Source organism: Danio aesculapii, chromosome 9, assembly GCF_903798145.1.
Source record: "Danio aesculapii chromosome 9, fDanAes4.1, whole genome shotgun sequence".
NCBI lineage: Eukaryota > Metazoa > Chordata > Actinopteri > Cypriniformes > Danionidae > Danio > Danio aesculapii.
Window position 1 is genome coordinate 53,754,536 of NC_079443.1, and position 19,753 is coordinate 53,774,288.

Genomic DNA, 19,753 nt, shown 5'->3' on the forward strand with positions numbered 1-19,753 from the left:
AACATATAGCCAATGCAATGCAGCTAAACATTGTCAAATCATTTACCATTTTATAAAACAAAACCCTTTAGATTAATGAGATTTTATTAGTCCTTTTAAAGAGAAAGAGAGAGTTGTCGGTGCCAGTGGTGTAGTGGTTAGTGCGTCCACACATGCACTCCGGTGCTCACGGCGACCTGAGTTTGATTCTGCCTTCCGGTTCTAAGCCAATCCTTCCCCTCTCTCTGCTTTCCTGTCAATACTAACTGTCCTATCCAGTAAAGGTGAAAACCCTGAAAAAATAATTATTGAGAGAGACTTCTTTACTTTAAAAACATTCAATTACAGTTTTCAACCCAATTATTTAACAAACTAGCACATTAATTCCCTAAATGATTCACATAAACCTAAAAACAAACTACACACACACACACATGCATATATATATATTTATTACACCAAAGTTCTTTAAATGTTTCCTATTGTCCTGTACATTAGGTTTAAAAAGTAAAATCAACAACTAAACAAGCTGTATTCAACAGTAGTTACAGTAAGCTATGTCACAATATTGCTTTTCTTTGCAACCGTACTCGATTCTGCTTGTCCATACAAACAAATGTTAAAAACATTAACCTTCCTTGTTTTTATACAGATACTTATGTTTATTTACGGTTCTTTCTTGGCTAAAAATATGAGAGAGAGAGAGAGAGAGAGAAACAGAGAAGAGAGAGAGAAACAGAGAAGAGAGAGAGAGAGAGAGAGAGAGAGACGCTGCAGAGTTTTTTTCTTCAACTCTTGCTGGAATCAAAGGAGGAAGAAAAGCAAAGCAAAGAAGAGAAACCCTAACAGCACAGAAACCAAGAGGATTTGTTTAAAACCATGAAACATCTGACGTGGATCAGCGCACTCTCCTTCCTGCTGTATTTTACACTTGGAACTGCAGATCACAGGTAATCACCCTCTCATTTTAACACCAAGCAGACTCTGTTGTGGAGAATATGCTATTTGTTAGAGTTACGTTGCTTTAACAATTTAAATTCCTCATATACAGTACAAATCTGATATATGGCATTGTTTGAAAATCACCATTAAGACATAAAAGTTATTGTTTTCATTTCACATGCATAAAACATGTATTTATGCAACATATATTTCAGGATATTGCAAAAACTGGCAAAATATTTCAAGATATTGCACAAAAATGTATGTTAGGATTGCAAATACAGTGTATAGGACTAATATATATACTGTATGTGTATATTCAACATGCAGTGTGTTTTAAAATACTGCAAAAATGTATTATAAATATTAAAATATGTTCTAAAAATGCATTGTAAATACTAAAATGTATTATAAATATATTTAGAATTACAAAAATAGTACATATAAGTTCAAATATATTGTAGTTTTATGTGTAAATGACCATTTCAGTGTGTTTTATTTTCTTTAATTCACATAAGCATCTGTGACATTTCATTGCAGATTTTTATAGGATAAATCTAACATTATTGGGATTTTTTTAATTGGGTTTTATATTAATTTGCTTCAATAAAAATTTAGTTTACTTTAAAAGAAAAGCCTCGAAATCACCTAGAAAAAAGGCTTCTATGTTGAAAGTTTGATGTTCGTTTATTATTTAGTCATGATAACAGTATAATAATAACAATACTAATAATAATAATGATTAAGATCATAATAATAATAATAATAATAATAATAACAATAATGATAATAATAATAATAATAATGATAATAATAATAATAATAATAATAATAATAATAATAATAATAATAATAATAATAATAATAATAATGATTAAGATCATAATAATAATAATAATAATAATGATAATAATAATAATGATGATAATAATAATAATGATGATAATAATAATAATGATGATAATAATAATGGCGGTTTATTTCACTGTGGCGACCCCATATTAATAAAGGTCTAAGCCGAAAAGAAAGTGAATGAATAATAATTATTCTAATAATAATAATGATCATGATGATGATGATAATAATAAAGTTAGTAATAATAATAATAATAATAATAATAATAATAATAATAACTTTATTGGGGTTTTATATTAATTTGCATTAATAATCAGTGATTATATTGAATGTATTTTCAAATCGATGCTGCGTATACAAGGAAATGTAGTATGACTCTAGGATCAATATATAATTTTCACCTAATAATAACCATACTGTCAAATCAAAACACTATTATTTAAAGGGCACCTATTATGCATCTCTTTTATAAGAAGTTTAAACCCAGCAGTGTGTGAATATCTCCAGCCTCTAATGATGAACATGTATTAATTGTATTTGTTCTAATCAGACTTGATAGAAACAGTCTGCAGAAACACTTTGATTGACATTTCTCTCTTTGTATGATGTCATCAGAGGGGGAAAGCCCCGCCCACTAGTGCCCATCTCTCCCTCATTAGCATAAACAGCAGCCCTGAGTGAGAAGCAGCCGTCTGTCCATTAGCCATTAGAGTGTTTGAGCTGCTGAAGATAATGTCAGCATAGACTAAGAGGATTATAGATGTGGAGTTTTAGATGAAGCACAAATGAACAGCGACAGGAGTCTCCATAGACTGACAGAAGCATGATGCACACACTCACACTGACAACATGCAGACCTGACCAGCACTGAGAGCACTAGTGCTGTTTTACATCTGCCACTATGGTGATGCATAGACATTTATAGCTCCGCCTTCCTAATTAAAAGAGCACAATCTCATTTGCATTTAAAGCGACAGTCACCAAAACACCACGATTAGGACCAAAGCCTAAAAGGGTCAGTTTCAAAGAGTTATGCGCTATCTTGAGCTAAAACTTCACTACACACACTCTAGAGACACTTATTTTACATCTTGCAAAAACTGCATAATAGGTCCCCTTTAGAAGTAGCTTTAAAGTATTTTAATTAGCGTGTCAAATCAAAACACGATTATTTAAATAGCTGATTTAAATGAGATGTAATAGCTGCTGTTGATTTGTGACTGTGAGCTTCAGTGTTTGTGCAAATGCTGGTGTTGTTTTGTAAAGTGTTCTGATGAGCAGCTAATTCTGTCTGTAATGAGCGTCTGCCACCTGTTCACATGAGCGGCTCCATTTGCTGGGTTTATTTCAGTCGGTTCACAGATTCACAGCGTCCCTCTGGAGCCCGGGACAGATTTAGAGACTAGCATGAGGAGCAGCGCAGAATTACAGACATCTGGATCAATGCGTTCGCAAATGCTGATCAAGGCAGTTTTTAAGATTTGTTTTTAAAGGGGAGCTATATACAAAAATGACTTTTAGAAGGGGTTTATATCCAGTTGTGTGTCAGCCAGAGGTCGCGTTAGACTTTCTCATTGTCTGTCATTTTGACAGAGAGGGTTGTAAAAATTCCGTCATAACCTATTATTGCCCGTCATTTAATTAGCATATTGTCCAATCGCTTTTTTCATTCATATTTTCATCATGACCTTGCACAATGAGCTTATAGGCTAAATTATTCATTTATTTATTTGACAAATGAACAAAAACTCCAAATTCGTTCAAGTTTCATGTGTTTTTTTGCACTGACGGTGGAGGGAATAAAAATACGGCGATTTGTGCCTGAACACAAGCAGATATAAACAACAAGATATATTATAAACTATAATTCCGACTAATATAAGAACATGACTTGAAATATAATTCAGACGATGTTCTGTAGGACTATTTGCCTTAACTCATATCTTCCTCCTGGTCCGCGTCGACCTGAACTGGGTGCTTGCCTGTGCGTAATCAAATGCATCAAGGGAGGCTGATGCAGAGGCAATTGTCATTAAATTCTGTGTCTTTGCCTTGTAAAGTCGACTTCTCGTGACTGTTTTAATTTTGTTCTGGAGGCTGAAGCCGCGTTCTGCTGCCACACTGGAGACCGGAATTACTAGCGCCACTTCAGCCAGCGTTTTGTAGTCAGAAAACATTTCTCCTAAGGAAGTGATCAGAAGTTTGCAGGATTCTCTGAATGTGGGATTTCCCGATCCTGCAAGCACTCATTTCGCAGGGCAAAAATCCTGCAGCACGCGCTCTTTCTGCACCAGGGGCGCGGATGCACCCCTCAGCGTTCCGTTGTGCTCACAAACGCGCTCCAAATCATCCAGTCCACAGCTCTTCAACACGCTGTCAGTGAGGATTTTGTTCTTCATCGTCCACTGCATCACTTCCTCTTTTTTCACCCTTAATAATAATAATAATAATATCACTATTTGGCCGTTTAAAGAAACTTCTCACACTCAGTTGCCGTGACATTTTTGCAACAACTGTACGCAGCGGCGACGAAGAGGAGACAAAGCAAGACAATTGCTAATTAATAAGGGCAATCTCCATCAGCTGGACAGGAGTGGGAATTACAGTTACCTACACATTACAATAGATCACCCTCAGCATAATCTGTCAAAATGACGGATCACCCTCAGATTTTTCCGTTACTGCTGAAAAAAACCCGTCATTGACGGAAAATATTCGGTTACCGCGATCTCTGGTGTCAGCAGTGTGTGAATATCTCCAGCCTCTAATGGTGAACATGAATTAATTGTATTTGTTATAATCAGACTTGATAGAAACAGTTTGCAGAAACACTTTGATTGACATTTCTCTCCTTTGTACGTGTCATCAGAGGCCCTTATTACCATAAACAGCAGCCCTGAGTGAGAAGCAGCCGTCGTGTTTCTGGATTCCCCTGAAACATTTCTGTTGTGTTCCCTGCTATTTGCATGTGTTGTGAGAAAATGCAGCGTGTACTGTTAATTTGTTTGTGTTGTGAGGACTTGCGACAAACATTCTGTCAAAATGATGAGGATCTTTTCTTAACTAGCTCGGGTTTTTTGTAATTGCATGTGTTTTCATAAATTGCAGCACGCTAAGTTCTCTCAGCTACTGTATGTATCCCTACATAAATATTTACACTATTGAAAGGGATATGTCAATAGAGCCGCAATTTTGGTAGAGGGTGGGACCAAGGTGCAGTGGAGGACTGGCCATCTGAAGCCATATATATATACAGTTTAAGTCAGAATTATTAGCCTCCCTGTTTATTTTTCCTACAATATTTTTTCAGCACATTTCTAATCATAATAGTGTTTATAACTCATCTCTAATAACTGATTTATTTTCTAATAATATTAGACTAGATATTCTTCAAGACAATAGTATTCAGCTTAAAGTTACATTTAAAGGCTTAACTAGGGTAATTAGGTTAACTAGGCAGGTTAGGGTGATTAGGCAAGTTATTGTATAACGATGGTTTGTTCTGTAGACCAGTGTTTCCCAACCCTGTTCCTGATGGCACACCAACAGTACATATTTTGGATGTCTCCGTTATCTGACCCATTAACTTGAGGTTTTGGAGTCTCTTCTGATGTTATGATAAGAGGATTCAGGTGTGTTTGATTAGGGAGAGTTTGAAAATGTGAACTGTTGGTGTGCCTTCAGGAACAGGGTTGGGAAACACTGCTGTAGACTTTTAAAAAAATAGCTTAAAGGGGCTAATAATATTGACGTTAAAATGGTTCATAAAAAATTATAAACTGCTTTTATTCTAGCCGAAATAAAACAAATAAGAGTTTCTCCAGAAGAAAAAATATTATCAGACACACTGTTAAAATTTCCTTGCTCTGTTAAACATCATTTGGGAAATATTTAACAAAGAAAAAAAATTTAATTCAAAATTACTTTATTTATTTATGGTTCGGCAAAGACCATGTGGTTCAGGCAGAGAAAACGGTAGGCTACAATTAATTAATTTGTTATGACTTAATTAAAATTTAACAATAACCACCCCACCCCCACCTATGATGACGATGCCATCATCCATCGCGCTGTTTCACATTAGACATCGCACGGTGCCAAATTGGTCAACATCGCCCGACCCTAATGCTCAGGGCCCGTATGCAACATCTAATGTATATATCTATGGTATACCTGCAATAAATGTAAACTACCTTGATGTCAAAACATAATCAAATTGATATCTAACATTGGCGGCAAAAAATCAACTAGATGACAATCGTTTAATTTAGTTTTTAGGTATTTTTTTGACGCTAATGTTTGATATCAATTTGTTGTAGCTTTGACATCATGGAAATCAACAAAAATTTAACCAACAAAAGTCAATTAGCATTCTTGTTGACACTTTTTTGTTGATTTTGATGTTGTTTTGACGACACGAGCTGCATTTCAGTCCAATTTTAATTATGCCCTTCACTCGCTAGCTTTGCTGAGCACTGTATGTATATAAAAGACATGTATTTTTATACAAGACTTATATGTGATTTGCATATATTGCCATGTATCATATTTCTCTATGGATAGCTTTAAATGTTCATTGGGTATTTTAAATATTAAACCTGTGCTTGCTCACAGCGACACACTAAACCCACAGCGCTGTCTTAAAGAAGCTCCTGCTGAAGTGTGATGGCCACGAATAGTACGAGGTGTAATTATAGCAGAAATGTGCTGCGGGAGATTTTATTGGTTCCTGTTAGAGTGTCTGTTAAACACTTAAAGAGCCGTAAAGCAACTGCAGTTAACCCTAAAAGTCAAAGGTCACCACGTTTACCTACTAATTATGCCTCAATTTTCACCTGAAACAACCTGAGATCTTTAGACGTAAATTTTTTTATCCACACACACAAACAAAACACACTCACATGCACACAAACACACACACACGCACATGCAAACACTCACATACACACGCACGCACACACACAAAACCACATAAACAAAACACAGACAGACACACACACGTAAATAAAACACAAACAGACAGACACACACAAGGACAAACTTGCAAATAAAAACCCATATATACACACACACACACACACAAACATTAGACAAAAAAGACATGGTCTGCAAACTGTGGTTGGTATTTTTCTATTTTATTTGCATATTAATATTAGGATAATTTTCCTTTCATTCATTCATTCATTTTCTTTTCGGCTTAGTCCCATTATTAATCCGGGGTCGCCACAGCGGAATGAACCGCCAACTTATCCAGCATATGTTTTACGCAGCGGATGCCCTTCCAGCTACAACCCATCTCTGGGAAACATCCATACAAACTCATTCACACTCATATACTACGGACAATTTAGCCTTCCCAATTCGCCTGTACCGCATGTCTTTGGACTGTGGGGGAAACCGGAGCACCCGGAGGAAACCCACTGCGTCGCCCATTTTCCTTTCATTTTATGATATTTGTATTTCATCTGAATGCATTTCTAAAAATCCTCCCATCTATGTGTAAAACTGAGGGTTTCCTGATTGTTTTCCCCACAGACAGCGGCGGCAGGTCTCCGTCAAGAGTGTGTTGGGTGTGTGTCGATACGGCAGCCGGCTGGAGTGCTGCTACGGCTGGAAGAAAAACTCTAAAGGACAATGTGAAGGTAAAAGCAGATTGACAACAGGATTTCTATTACATTTAGTGAATTTCTTTTACTCCGTTTAGAATTTCTACACATTGATATATAAATAAATATATAAATAGTTTCCCAGTGATAGGTTGCAGCCGGAAGGGCATCCGCTGTGTAAAACATATGCTGGATAAGTTAGCGGTTCATTCCGCTGTGGCGACCCCTGATAAATAAACGGATTAGGCCGAAAAGAAATATAAATAAATTCATTCATTCATTTTCTGTTTGGCTTAGTCCCTTTATTAATCCGGGGTCGCCACTGCGGAATGAACCGCCAATTTATCCAGCATATGTTTTACACAGCGGATACCCTTCAAGCTTCAACCCATTACTAAGGAAAGTCTATGCACACTTGCATTCACACACATACACTACGGCCAACTTAGCTTATTCAATTCCCCTATAGTGCATGTGTTTGGACTGTGGGGGAAACCGAAGCACCCAGAGGACACCCACGCCAACACGGGGAGAACATGCAAACTCCACATAGAAATACCAACTGACCCAGCCGGGGCTCGAACCAGCAACCTTCTTTCTGTGAGGCGATCGTGCTACCAACTGCGCCACCGTGACGCCCATATATATATATAATGGTATACATTAGATAATGGTTTCGAAAGAAAATATGCAAATTACAAGTTTTGCACTATTTTGTAATATTTAAATTAAATGCTGGGTTGTCATAACCCAGAAAATATGACTCAACATTGGGTTACTCAACATTGGGTTACTTTTTCAATTCAACTTAAATGACCGTTTTTTGCAACTGTTGAGCTTGTCCATATTTGACCCAGCATTGGGTTAAAATAACCCAGGATTTTTTTAGAGTGTACATATATGACGTACAAATTCAAGTTTGGACTTCACAGATATAAGGATAAATTAAATATATGTAATTTGCAAATATTGCCATATATCAGATTTTTATTCATTCATTCATTTTCCTTCAGCTTAGTCACTTAATGCGGGTTCACCACTGCGGGATGAACCGCCAACTTATAGCATATATTTTTACGCAGCGGATGCCCTTCCAGCTGCAACCCATCACTGGGGAACACCCATGCACACTCATGCACTACAGACAATTTAGCTTACCCAATTCATCAATAACGCATGTGTTTGGACTGGACTCCAGAGCACCAGGAGGAAACACACGCCAACACGGCGAGAACATGCAAACTCCACACAGAAATGACTCACTGCGCCACCATGACTCCCATCAGATTTTCATATGGGAGGAGTTTTTAGATGTTTAATTTTTAGATGTAGAGTCAAGCTCAAAATGATTCACACCGCTGGCAAATTCTGAAGATTTTGTTCTAATGTCAATAAAGGCTGTGAATTATTTTTGTCCACAACGAGGCCTCTTGTATATCATCTTATTATCTTTTGGGAGAAGCCTGTGTCGTTTCTGGTCAAAAAATAATTATAAATAGAACTTGCTGGTTAAATTAAAGTAACTTTAAGTCAGAATTTGCCAGGGGTATCAATAATTTCAGGCTTGCACACAATTGTTGTCAGAATTATTCGCCCTCCTGAAATATTTATTCTTTTTCAAATATATCCCGGTACCGGGTCCGTGACGTCATCGACTTTCGCTTTAAGATTTAAAGGGCTAGCATTGCGCCAGACCCCCTTATGTGGTTTGAAAAGTGAAGAATCTATATTTTATGCACATATGCATCACTTTGGTTTTTATTCTACTGTACAAAAGTTATTTATACTTAAATACACAGTATTTTGGATACCCAAGCTGGGTATTGAACATTGGTTCCATATGATTCATATATGACACATGTAAAAGTTATAGCTCAAATGATAGCTCTTGCCGGTGCTCATACGGTTCTAGCATTCTTTTTAATTATATTCTCATATCAATCTATTGTCGAATCAATCGTGGTGTTTTCATGGCGCAGAAGTGAAAACAATACATTTATGATCAATAAGCAGCCCCAGATAGCACAGACAGCTGTCATCTCTTACCTTATGCTGTGCGCTTCAGGGACATTTCTCCTCTGTTTTTGAGGTGATGTGCATAAGTAATCCTTTTATATGTCTGACGTGGTCCAAACACAGTGAATTATGTTTGATCAAACAAAAGAATAGTGAAATATGAAAACAATGACCGGTCCCTGACCTCTCATCAGTTGGAACACAATAACTTATGCATAGATTATGGTACAGACATTTTTCTTTTTTCTTATGATTACAGACATGTGCAGAAACCACCAATATTAATTACAGCAAGCTAGACCACACAGAACCTAAAAGGTCCACTTTCAAATTTGCGTTTATAAAAAAAAATACAAAAAGCACCTCTTTTTTTAGGTGTTTATTATAACACAGACGACATATAGAGTTATTTTAAACACTTTAAATAGTGTTTTATGAAAATTCAAAGGGTTTTCTTTATAATGATACCAAATTTTTGCATTTACACCTCTGCATGTGGTTTTGGGAAGCTTTTAAATTTGGGTAGGCAAAATCCAGGCGGAAATCCCAAAATAGCGCTAGAGTTTAACTGGTTAACAGATTCAGGAATTTTTCACAGTATTTCCTATAATATTTTTTCTTCTGGAGAAAGTCCAGAAAGTTTATTTCAGCTAGAATAAAAGCAGTTTATTCAATATTATTTGCCCCCTTAAGCAATATTAGTTTTGGATTGTCTCCAGAACAAACCACTGTTATACAATAACTTGCCTAATTACCCTAACTTTACCCTAATTAACCTAGTTAAGCCTTTAAATGTCACTTTAAGCTGTATACTCTTGAAGAATATCAAATATTATTTACTGTCATCATGGCAAAGAGAAAATAAATCAGTTATTAGAGATGAGTTATTAAAACTATTATGTTTAGAAGTGTGTTGAACAAAAATCTTTCCTTTGAACAGAAATGGGGGGGGGGGGGGTACAGGAGGGCTCTTTCTGGCTTTAAGTAAGAGAAGCTTGTTTGTCAGTCAGAAGATGGAAACACTGGGTTTTACTTTCCATCCACAAACTCTTCTGATACACACTGTTCATTCTGCGGTCTGAGCTCAGAGAGGGGGATTGTGGCATTGGTTTCCAGACGTGTGTGGTTTCTGTGAACAGATTTGACCTCCGCTGTTTTCTTCATTAATATTTCTGCATGTCTTCCCAGCTCAGTGTGATCTGGGCTGCAAACACGGCGAGTGTGTCGGCCCCAACAAATGCAAGTGTTTTCCTGGATACACAGGGAAGACATGCAGTCAAGGTTTGTGTGTTTTGACTATTTATTTTTTTTACAATATACTCTTTTGGACTCTGCACTGTAAAACATATCTGTAATGAACAGTTTCTTTATTAAGTCATTCACAAGTGTTTGTTTGCGGGGGTGAACTGCATTATAGGATGTTGATCTCTGCTCTGTTCACTTCAGATGTTGAAAATTCCACTCTACAGTTTAACAAAGTGACTTTTATTAACATTTTAGTAGTTTAAAATAATATAATGTATCAGAAATAATAATATATAGAGATATAAGTCTGTAAAATAAGAGAAATTGTCTTTGCAGTTTATTTCAAGTTATTTGTAGCGCAATATACAACACCAATCCTGACTATATAGCACTGCAAACTAGGCCTGCACAATATATCCTTTCAGCATCGATATCGCAATGTGACCATTCGCAATAGTCACATCGCAGGGATCTGCAATGTAGTTGGGGTTATAGTTGACCTGACGTTACAGTGAACAACATTGAAATGTGGAGTCATTTCATATTTTAACCTCAGTCTGAAAGTTTATTATTTGCATGTGTTTTTAAGACAGGACTATAAGAATCTATAGCAAATTTAAGCCATATGGGCACCATAAATTAAACGTTTGTAGCTTAAAGATTAATAGTATATTATATAATTATTTACTCAGTTAAAATGAGACAGTGTTATTAATATTATTATTAATAGTAGTAGTATTAATATTATTATTATATGGTGATTATTTAATTTTTGTTTCTGATTTGTTAAAAAAAAATAATAATAAAAATTAAAAGTAAAAAAACAGACAGAACGTATGTAATCTACACTCTGAAATAAAAGTACAAAAGCTGTCACGGGGTGGTACTCGAAAGAGTGGTTGAAGGACAGCATTTATTAGTGACTGATGTAGGCCTATAGGCTAATATTAATATACCAATATGGACTTTTAAGATAAAAGCAGACTTTTTAAAGGTACCGGCTCAGCTTTAGTACAATTTGTGAGTGTTTTAGGCTTGCATAATATATCATTTCAGCATCGATATCGCAATGTGACCATTCGCAATGGTCAAATCGCAGGGATCTGCAATGTAGTTGGGATTAAAGTTAAACAGACGTTACAGTGAACAACATTGAAATGTGGAGTCATTTTATATTTTAACCTTGCATGTGTTTTTAAGACAGGACAGTAAGAATTTGAAGCAAATTTAAGGCATATGGGCACCATAAACGTTTGTAGCTTAAAGATTAGTTGTATATTTAATAATTATTTGCTCAATTAAAATGATACAGTGTTATTATTATTATTATTATTATTATTATTATTATTATTATTATTATTATTATTATTTTATTATTATTATTATTATTATTATTATTATTATTATTATTATTATTATTATATTTTATCTATTATTATTTTTATTATTATTATTATGCTATTATGTTTTATCTATTATTATTATTTTATTATGTTTTATCTATTATTATTATTATTATTATTATTATTATTATTATTTTATTACATTTTATCTATTATTATTATTATTATTATTATCATTATTATTTTATTATATTTTATCTATTATTATTATTATTATTATTATTATTATTATTATTATTATTATTATTTTATTTTATTTTATTTTATTTTATTTATTTTATCTATTATTATTATTTTATTATGTTTTATCTATTATTATTACTATTATTATTAGTGTATTATATTTTATCTATTATTTTTATTATTATTATTTTATATTTTATCTATTATTATTATTATATTTATTATAATAATTATTATTATTTTATGATATTTTATATATTATTTATTATTATTATTATTATTATTATTATTATTATTATATTTTATCTATTATTATTATTATTATTATTATTATTTTATTTATTTTATCTATTATTATTATTATTATTATTATTTTATGATATTTTATATATTATTATTATTTATTATTATTATTATTATTATTATTATATTTTATCTATTATTAATATTATTATTTTATTAGGTTTTATCTATTATTATTATTATTATTATTTCATTTATTTTATCTATTATTATTATTGTTGTTGCTTTATTATATTTGATCTATTATTATTATTATTATTATTTTATTATTATATTTTATCTATTATTATTATTATTATTATTGTTGCTTTATTTTTTTCTATTATTTTATTAAATTTGATCTATTATTATTATTATTATTATTTTATTTTTATTTTTTTGTTTTCTATTATTATTATTTTATTATATTTTATCTATTATTATTATTATTATTATTATTATATTATTATTATTATTATTATTATTATTATTATTATTATTATTATTATTATTATTATTATTATTATATGGTGATTATCACTTTATTTTGATGGTCCCTTTAACGCATTTTGTTGAATTCAAGTTATACTGCATCTACATGCCAACTAATTCTTATTAGATTATAAGCAGACTGTTTGATTGGGGTTAAGGTTAGTGTAAGTTGACATGTACTTGCAGAGTTTCTTAAAGTGAGTTAAATGTGTTAAAAGCAGACAGTCTACTAATACTCAAATGAGAAGTAATTGGCATGTAGTTGGAATGCAACGTTTAGTCACCAAAATGTGCAATAGAGACCATCAAAATAAAGGGATACCTGATTATTTCATTTTTGCTTCCGAATACTGTTTGACTCCCCAGAAAGTCTTAAATCAATGTTTTATTTGCATATTTTCTTTGTTGTATTTAACTTTGCTTCACATTTTTTATATTTTATATTTTATGCAGATACGCTCCCCTACAGAATCATCCCAATTGATCTAAAATTATTAATTTTTTACAAGCTACTCAAGTCATCAAAACCATTTATATCGCATTATATATCACAGTGAAGGAAAATATTGCAATGTCAGCATTTTACATTATCATGCAACCCCACTGTTCACTCTTCAAGGTTGAAAGTTGTTGTAAGAAAGCTCAAGATCCCATAATGCAATTCAAAAGCTTAAATAAATGAGGCAAAATGAAATATAAAAACATGAATGACAAAATACAGACAACTGCTAATGTACGAATTACTCTCTCTGTCTCTCTCCTTCAGATCTGAATGAGTGTGGTCTGAAGCCTCGTCCCTGTGAGCATCGCTGTATGAACACATTCGGCAGCTATATGTGTTACTGCTTAAACGGCTACATGCTAATGCCTGATGGATCCTGTGCAAGTGAGTGATCACAATTCAATATATCCAGAAGAACATTTATATGCATAATATATCATTTCAACATCGATAACACACGCAGTCACATCGCAGGATCTGCAATGTTGAATAGCGATTATAGTTGACCAGGAGCCGCAGCTCAGAAACATGAGATTTGTGGAGTCATTGAAGATGCCATAAATAATGTTATTATTATTATTATTATTATTATTATTATTATTATTATTATTATTATTATTATTATATTTATCTATTATTATTATTTTATTATTATTATTTTATTATATTTATCTATTATTGTAATTATTTTATTATTATTATAATTATGTTTTATCTATTATTAAAATTATTATTATTTTATAAAATTTTATCTATTATTATTATTCTTTTAGTATGTTTTAGCTATTATTAATATTATTATTTAATTTTTTTACTATATTTTAGCTATTATTAATATTATTATTATTTTATTATATTTTATCTATTGTTACTATTACTATTATTATTATATTATATTTTATATATTATTATTATTATTATTATTATTTTATTATATTTTATCTATTATTATACTATTATTGTACTGTAGTAGTACTTCAGTTGTATTGCAGTAGCAGTAATGCATTATAGTAGTAGTATCACTTCAGTACTATTGCAGTAGATGTACTGCAGTTGGTTGTGTTATAGTACTTCAGTTGTATTGCAGTAATACTGCAATATACTTAAATAATGTTTATGAACATTATTATAAACTTAAGTTAACTAAAACTGAAGTGTTCCTTTAAAAAAACTGCAGTAATTTTTTGTAAGGGTATTTCACATCTGTTATTAAAATTCTGCACCCAAATTCTTACCAAATAGAGTAATTTAAGCCATGTGGTGAAACTGTATTATATTCTATTGAATTTTAATTGTACAGCCCTAATGAGCTGTCTGTCCATCTGTGTGTGTGTGTATGTGTGTGTGTGTGTGTGTGTGTGTGTGTGTGTGTGTGTGTGTGTGTGTGTGTGTGTGTGTGTGTGCGTTTGCGTGTGTGCGTGACTTCAGACTCCAGGACGTGTTCCCTGGCTCACTGCCAGTACGGCTGTGAGGAGGTGCAGTCTGAGGTTCGCTGTCTCTGTCCGTCACCTGGCCTTCAACTCGGAACTGACGGAAAGACCTGCGAGGGTGAGAACTGAAATAAAAACATTCATTCATTCATTCATTTTCCTTCAGCTTAGTCCCTTTATTCATCAGGGGTCGCCACAGCGAAATGAACTGCCAACTTATCTAGCATATGTTTTACACAATGGATGCCCTTCCAGCTGCAACCCAGTACTGGGAAACACCCATACACACTCATTCACACACACTCATACACTATGGCCAATTTAGTTGATCAATTCCCCTATAGCGCATGTGTTTGGACTGTGGGGGAAACCGGAGCACCCGGAGGAAACCCACGCCAACACGGGGAGAACATGCAAACTCCACATAGAAATGCCAACTGATCCAGCCGTGGCTCGAACCAGCAACCATCTTGCTGTGTGGCCACAGTGCTAACCACTGTGCCACCTGAAACCTGACTTTACATAGTTTTTTTCTGCTACGGAGCTCCAACATTCTTCAAAATATCTTCTTTTGTGTTCAACAGAGGAATAAAACTCAAACGGGTTTATGAAGGATGAACTATCCCTTGAAGATGATAAAATCTATATTTTACTACAGACAAAAGAAATATAAAAACAATGTATGAATAGACGTGACGGCTGCTTTTGAAACACGGCTTCATGAAGCTTCTTCAAACCTTTTTGTTTCAAATCAGATTGCGTATCAAATTGGCAAGGTCACATGATTTCAGTAAACAGGGCTTCATTACGTCATTACTGTTTTGAAACAGGGGTGTTACGGTGGCGCTGTGGGTAGCACAATCGTCTCACAGCAAGAATGTTGCTGGTTCGAGCCTCGGCTGGGTCAGTTGGTATTTCTATGTGGAGTTTGCATGTTCTTGCCATTGTTGCCGTGGGTGGCCTCCTGGTGCTCCGGTTTCCCCCAAAGTCCAAACACATGCGCTATGGGTGAATTGGGTAAGCTAAATTGTCCATAGTGTATGTGTGTGAATAAGTGTGTATGGGTGTTTCCCGGTGACGAGTTGCAGCTGGAAGGGCATCCACTGTGTAAAACATGCTGGATAAGTTGGCGGTTCATTCCACTGTGGCGACCCCTGATTAATAAAGGGACTAAGCCGAAAAGAAAATGAATGAATGTTATTTTTATAAAACTGTTTTGATATCCTTAAATATTAGTAAAATTATTATTTTAAATGATTTATTTAAATAAGTAAAATAGTTTTACTATGTTTATGCTGTTTTATATATTCTTTCCTAAGCTAGTATTCATTCATTCATTCATTCATTTTCCTTCAGCTTAGTCCCTTTATTCATCAGAGGTTGCCACAGTGGAATGAACCACCAACTATTCCAGTATATGTTTTACACAGCGGATGCTCCTCCAGCCACATCCCAGTATTGGGAAACACCCATACACACTCATTCACACATACACACACACACTCATGCACTACGGCCAATTTAGTCAATCAATTCCCCTATAGCGCATGTGTTTGGACTGTGGGGGAAACCGGAGCACCCGGAGGAAACCCACACCAACACGGGGAGAACATGCAAACTCCACATAGAATAGCCAACTGACCCAGTAGGGACTCGAACCAGCGACCTTTTTACTGTAAGGCCACAGTGCTAACCACTGAGTCACCGTGGCGTGCAGCTAGTAATCAAGCACAAGAAAAAAAACTCGGATTGGTCATAACAAGCTCTGGGATCTAATGACAGTGAATATTCTTCATCCGCTCTCCTTGTTTTCCTCTTCTGCAGATATTGATGAATGTGCGACTGGGAAAAACCAGTGTCCGTTTAACAGGCAGTGCACGAACACATTCGGCAGCTACTACTGCAAGTGTCAGCCGGGATACGACCTCAAATACATCAATGGAAAATACGACTGCACTGGTGAGAAGAACACAGCTGTGTGTACAACTAACCTGCTGTAATGATGGACCATACAATAATATAAAAACAACTGTCCACCTCAGACTGAGCTCGTGCGAGTTATTAATGATGATGTGTGAAATCCATCATAAAAATGGTGACATGACTGGTAAAGAACTAAACTACCCTTAAAAATATCCATTAATCAAATAACGAGTCTCGCATTCACTGTTAATGCTAAAGAATCATTGTAAATAACATTCAATTCAGCTCACAGTGTTTGAAATGTTTTGTTCAATGATCTGGATGCTCTAAACCCTGCTCTGATTGGTCAGATGGAAATGCTCTGTTCTGATTGGTTAGATGCCAATGCTCTGCTCTGATTAGTCATGTGGCCTTTGTCAAATCTGATTGTCAGATGGCCTCTGTCTAGTTTGATTGGTCAGATGGCACCAGTCAACTCTGATTGGTCAGATGAGACTGGTCTGTTATAATTGGCCAGATGACATTTGGCTCTTCTGATTGGTCAGATATCCCAAGTATCCTCTGATTGGTCAAATGTCACGAGTTAGCTCTGATCGGTCAGATATTACAAGTCTGCTCTGATTGGTCAGATGGCACAAGACTGCTCTAATTGGTCAGATGGCACTAGTCTGCTCTGATTTGTCAGATGGCACTAGTCTGCTCTGACTGGACAGATGAGACTAGTCTGCTCTGACTGGTCAGATAAGAAAAGTCTGCTCTGATTGGTCAGATGGTACTAGTCACCTCTGATGGGTCAGATGAGACTAATCTGCTCTGATTGGTCAGATGACACTAGTCTGTTCTGATTGGTCTGATATCACAAGTATCCTCTGATTGGTCAGATGACAATAGTCTGTTCTAATTGGTCAGATGACAATAGTCTGTTCTAATTGGTCAGATGACAATAGTCTGCTCTGATTGGTCAGATGACAATAGTCTTTTCTAATTGGTTAGATGACAATAATCTGTTCTAACTGGTCAGATGACAATAGTCTGCTCTGATTGGTCAGATGACAATAGTCTTTTCTAATTGGTTAGATGACAATAATCTGTTCTGATTGGTCAGATGACAATAGTCTTTTCTAATTGGTCAGATGACAATAGTCTTTTCTAATTGGTCAGATGACAATAATCTGTTCTAATTGGTCAGATGACAATAGTCTTTTCTAATTGGTCAGATGACAATAATCTGTTCTGATTGGTCAGATGACAATAGTCTTTTCTAATTGGTCAGATGACAATAATCTGTTCTGATTGGTCAGATGACAATAGTCTTTTCTAATTGGTTAGATCACAATAGTCTGTTCTAATTGGGCAGATGACAATGGTCTGCTCTGATTGGTCAGATGACAATAGTCTTTTCTAATTGGGCAGATGACAATGGTCTGCTCTGATTGGTCAGATGACAAAAGTCTGTTCTAATTGGGCAGAGGACATTATTCCGCTCTGACTGATAAGATTACATTAGTCTTCTCTGGTTGGTCAGATGACAATAGTCTGCTCGGGGTGGTCAGGTAACAATAGTCTTTTCTAATTGGTTAGATGACAATAGTCTGTTCTGATTGGTCAGATTACATTAGTCTGCTCTGATTGGTCAGATGACAGTAGTCAACTCTGATTATAGAGTCATCAAATTATAGAGATATCACAAGTCTGCTATATAGATTTCATAGTCCAGTCTGTTGTGATTGGCTGCAACCTAACCCTCATTAACATATGTAAATCTCAGCTATTCCTCAACACTTATAAACACCATGATGCAAACTGTATTGGCGGCTTTGGCTTTACTGTATCAAGTCCAGCACTAGTCCTCCAGTGTTTTAATAGTGCATGCAGAGTGTGTTCAGCTGATGTGAAAAACAATAATGTGAGTGCGTGTGTGTTTGCAGATGTAAATGAGTGTGCGTCGAACACACACAAGTGCAGTCATCACGCTGAATGCATCAACACTCATGGATCCTACAAGTGTAAATGCAAGCAGGGTTTCCGTGGCAGCGGGTTCGATTGTTCAGGTGAGACATTACAACATTAATGAAACTACACTGTTAAAAATATCCATCAATCAGCAGTTTTCCATATTTTGTGATTCCTGTTTTAGTTTTTTTTAATTTTCCACATTTTGTTTATGCTTTTGAATTGCATTACGAGACCCGACACAAAAACCACAGCCTTTTTCATAGAGTTTAACATGATTATTGTTGTATAAATCATATTTCCAAGCATATTCAAATTGAAAAAGTGATTTAAAATAATAATAATTCACAATAATACTGGATTTCATGTGTGTTTGATTAAATAAATGCAGCATCGGTGTGCATTTTCTTAAACAACCTGAAAAAACCCAGTACAATTGGATTTTAGGAGAAACATCGTAGATATAAGTTGTGAACTGAATGCTTTGTGTTTGTGTAGTCAAGCCGTTTTATCACAGATCCTGGGACAGCAGTAAAGGAAACCCAGATGTGTTTGTGAACGGTGAGAGAGATGCGGTTCAATGGCTGAATGAGCAGATGGAAATACATCAGATATTATAAACATCAGCGCTAGATCCTGCGCTCTGCTTGATGCTTTGCACATGCATTTGGAAAGACTTTGCAATAAGCTCTGCTGTTGTTAATATGCATTATCTCGACTCTACGGCTGGGAAAATAAAAGCTGAATGTTCTCATGTTCAGTTTTAATGGCTGTGAATGGCTTCATCTCACACAGCAGATGCTTCTCCTCAGTGTTCTGCATGAAAAAGGTTCCTGCAAATCCAAACATGAAGTCGAAGCAATGCTACGATGCTGAAACTGCATGAATCAAAGGAGTTTTGTACACTAATGGCTTAAGAATATTCAATATTAAACCCTTTCT

The 19,753-nt window shown here is 34.7% G+C and overlaps 1 protein-coding gene across 1 annotated transcript in view; it reads left to right on the top strand.

The window, feature by feature from the left end:
* Positions 1–730: 730 nt before the first annotated feature.
* The window catches only part of egfl6 (EGF-like-domain, multiple 6), a 34,257-nt gene continuing 15,234 nt past the window's right edge, over positions 731–19,753 (top strand). Inside the window, exons 1-8 of the mRNA XM_056466091.1 lie at positions 731–929; positions 7,312–7,418; positions 10,587–10,679; positions 13,770–13,889; positions 14,934–15,053; positions 16,760–16,894; positions 18,787–18,909; positions 19,310–19,413. Of these exons, the coding sequence (XP_056322066.1) occupies positions 859–929; positions 7,312–7,418; positions 10,587–10,679; positions 13,770–13,889; positions 14,934–15,053; positions 16,760–16,894; positions 18,787–18,909; positions 19,310–19,413 (873 nt within the window). The 5' untranslated portion in view covers positions 731–858. The remainder of the gene's footprint in view (positions 930–7,311; positions 7,419–10,586; positions 10,680–13,769; positions 13,890–14,933; positions 15,054–16,759; positions 16,895–18,786; positions 18,910–19,309; positions 19,414–19,753) is intronic.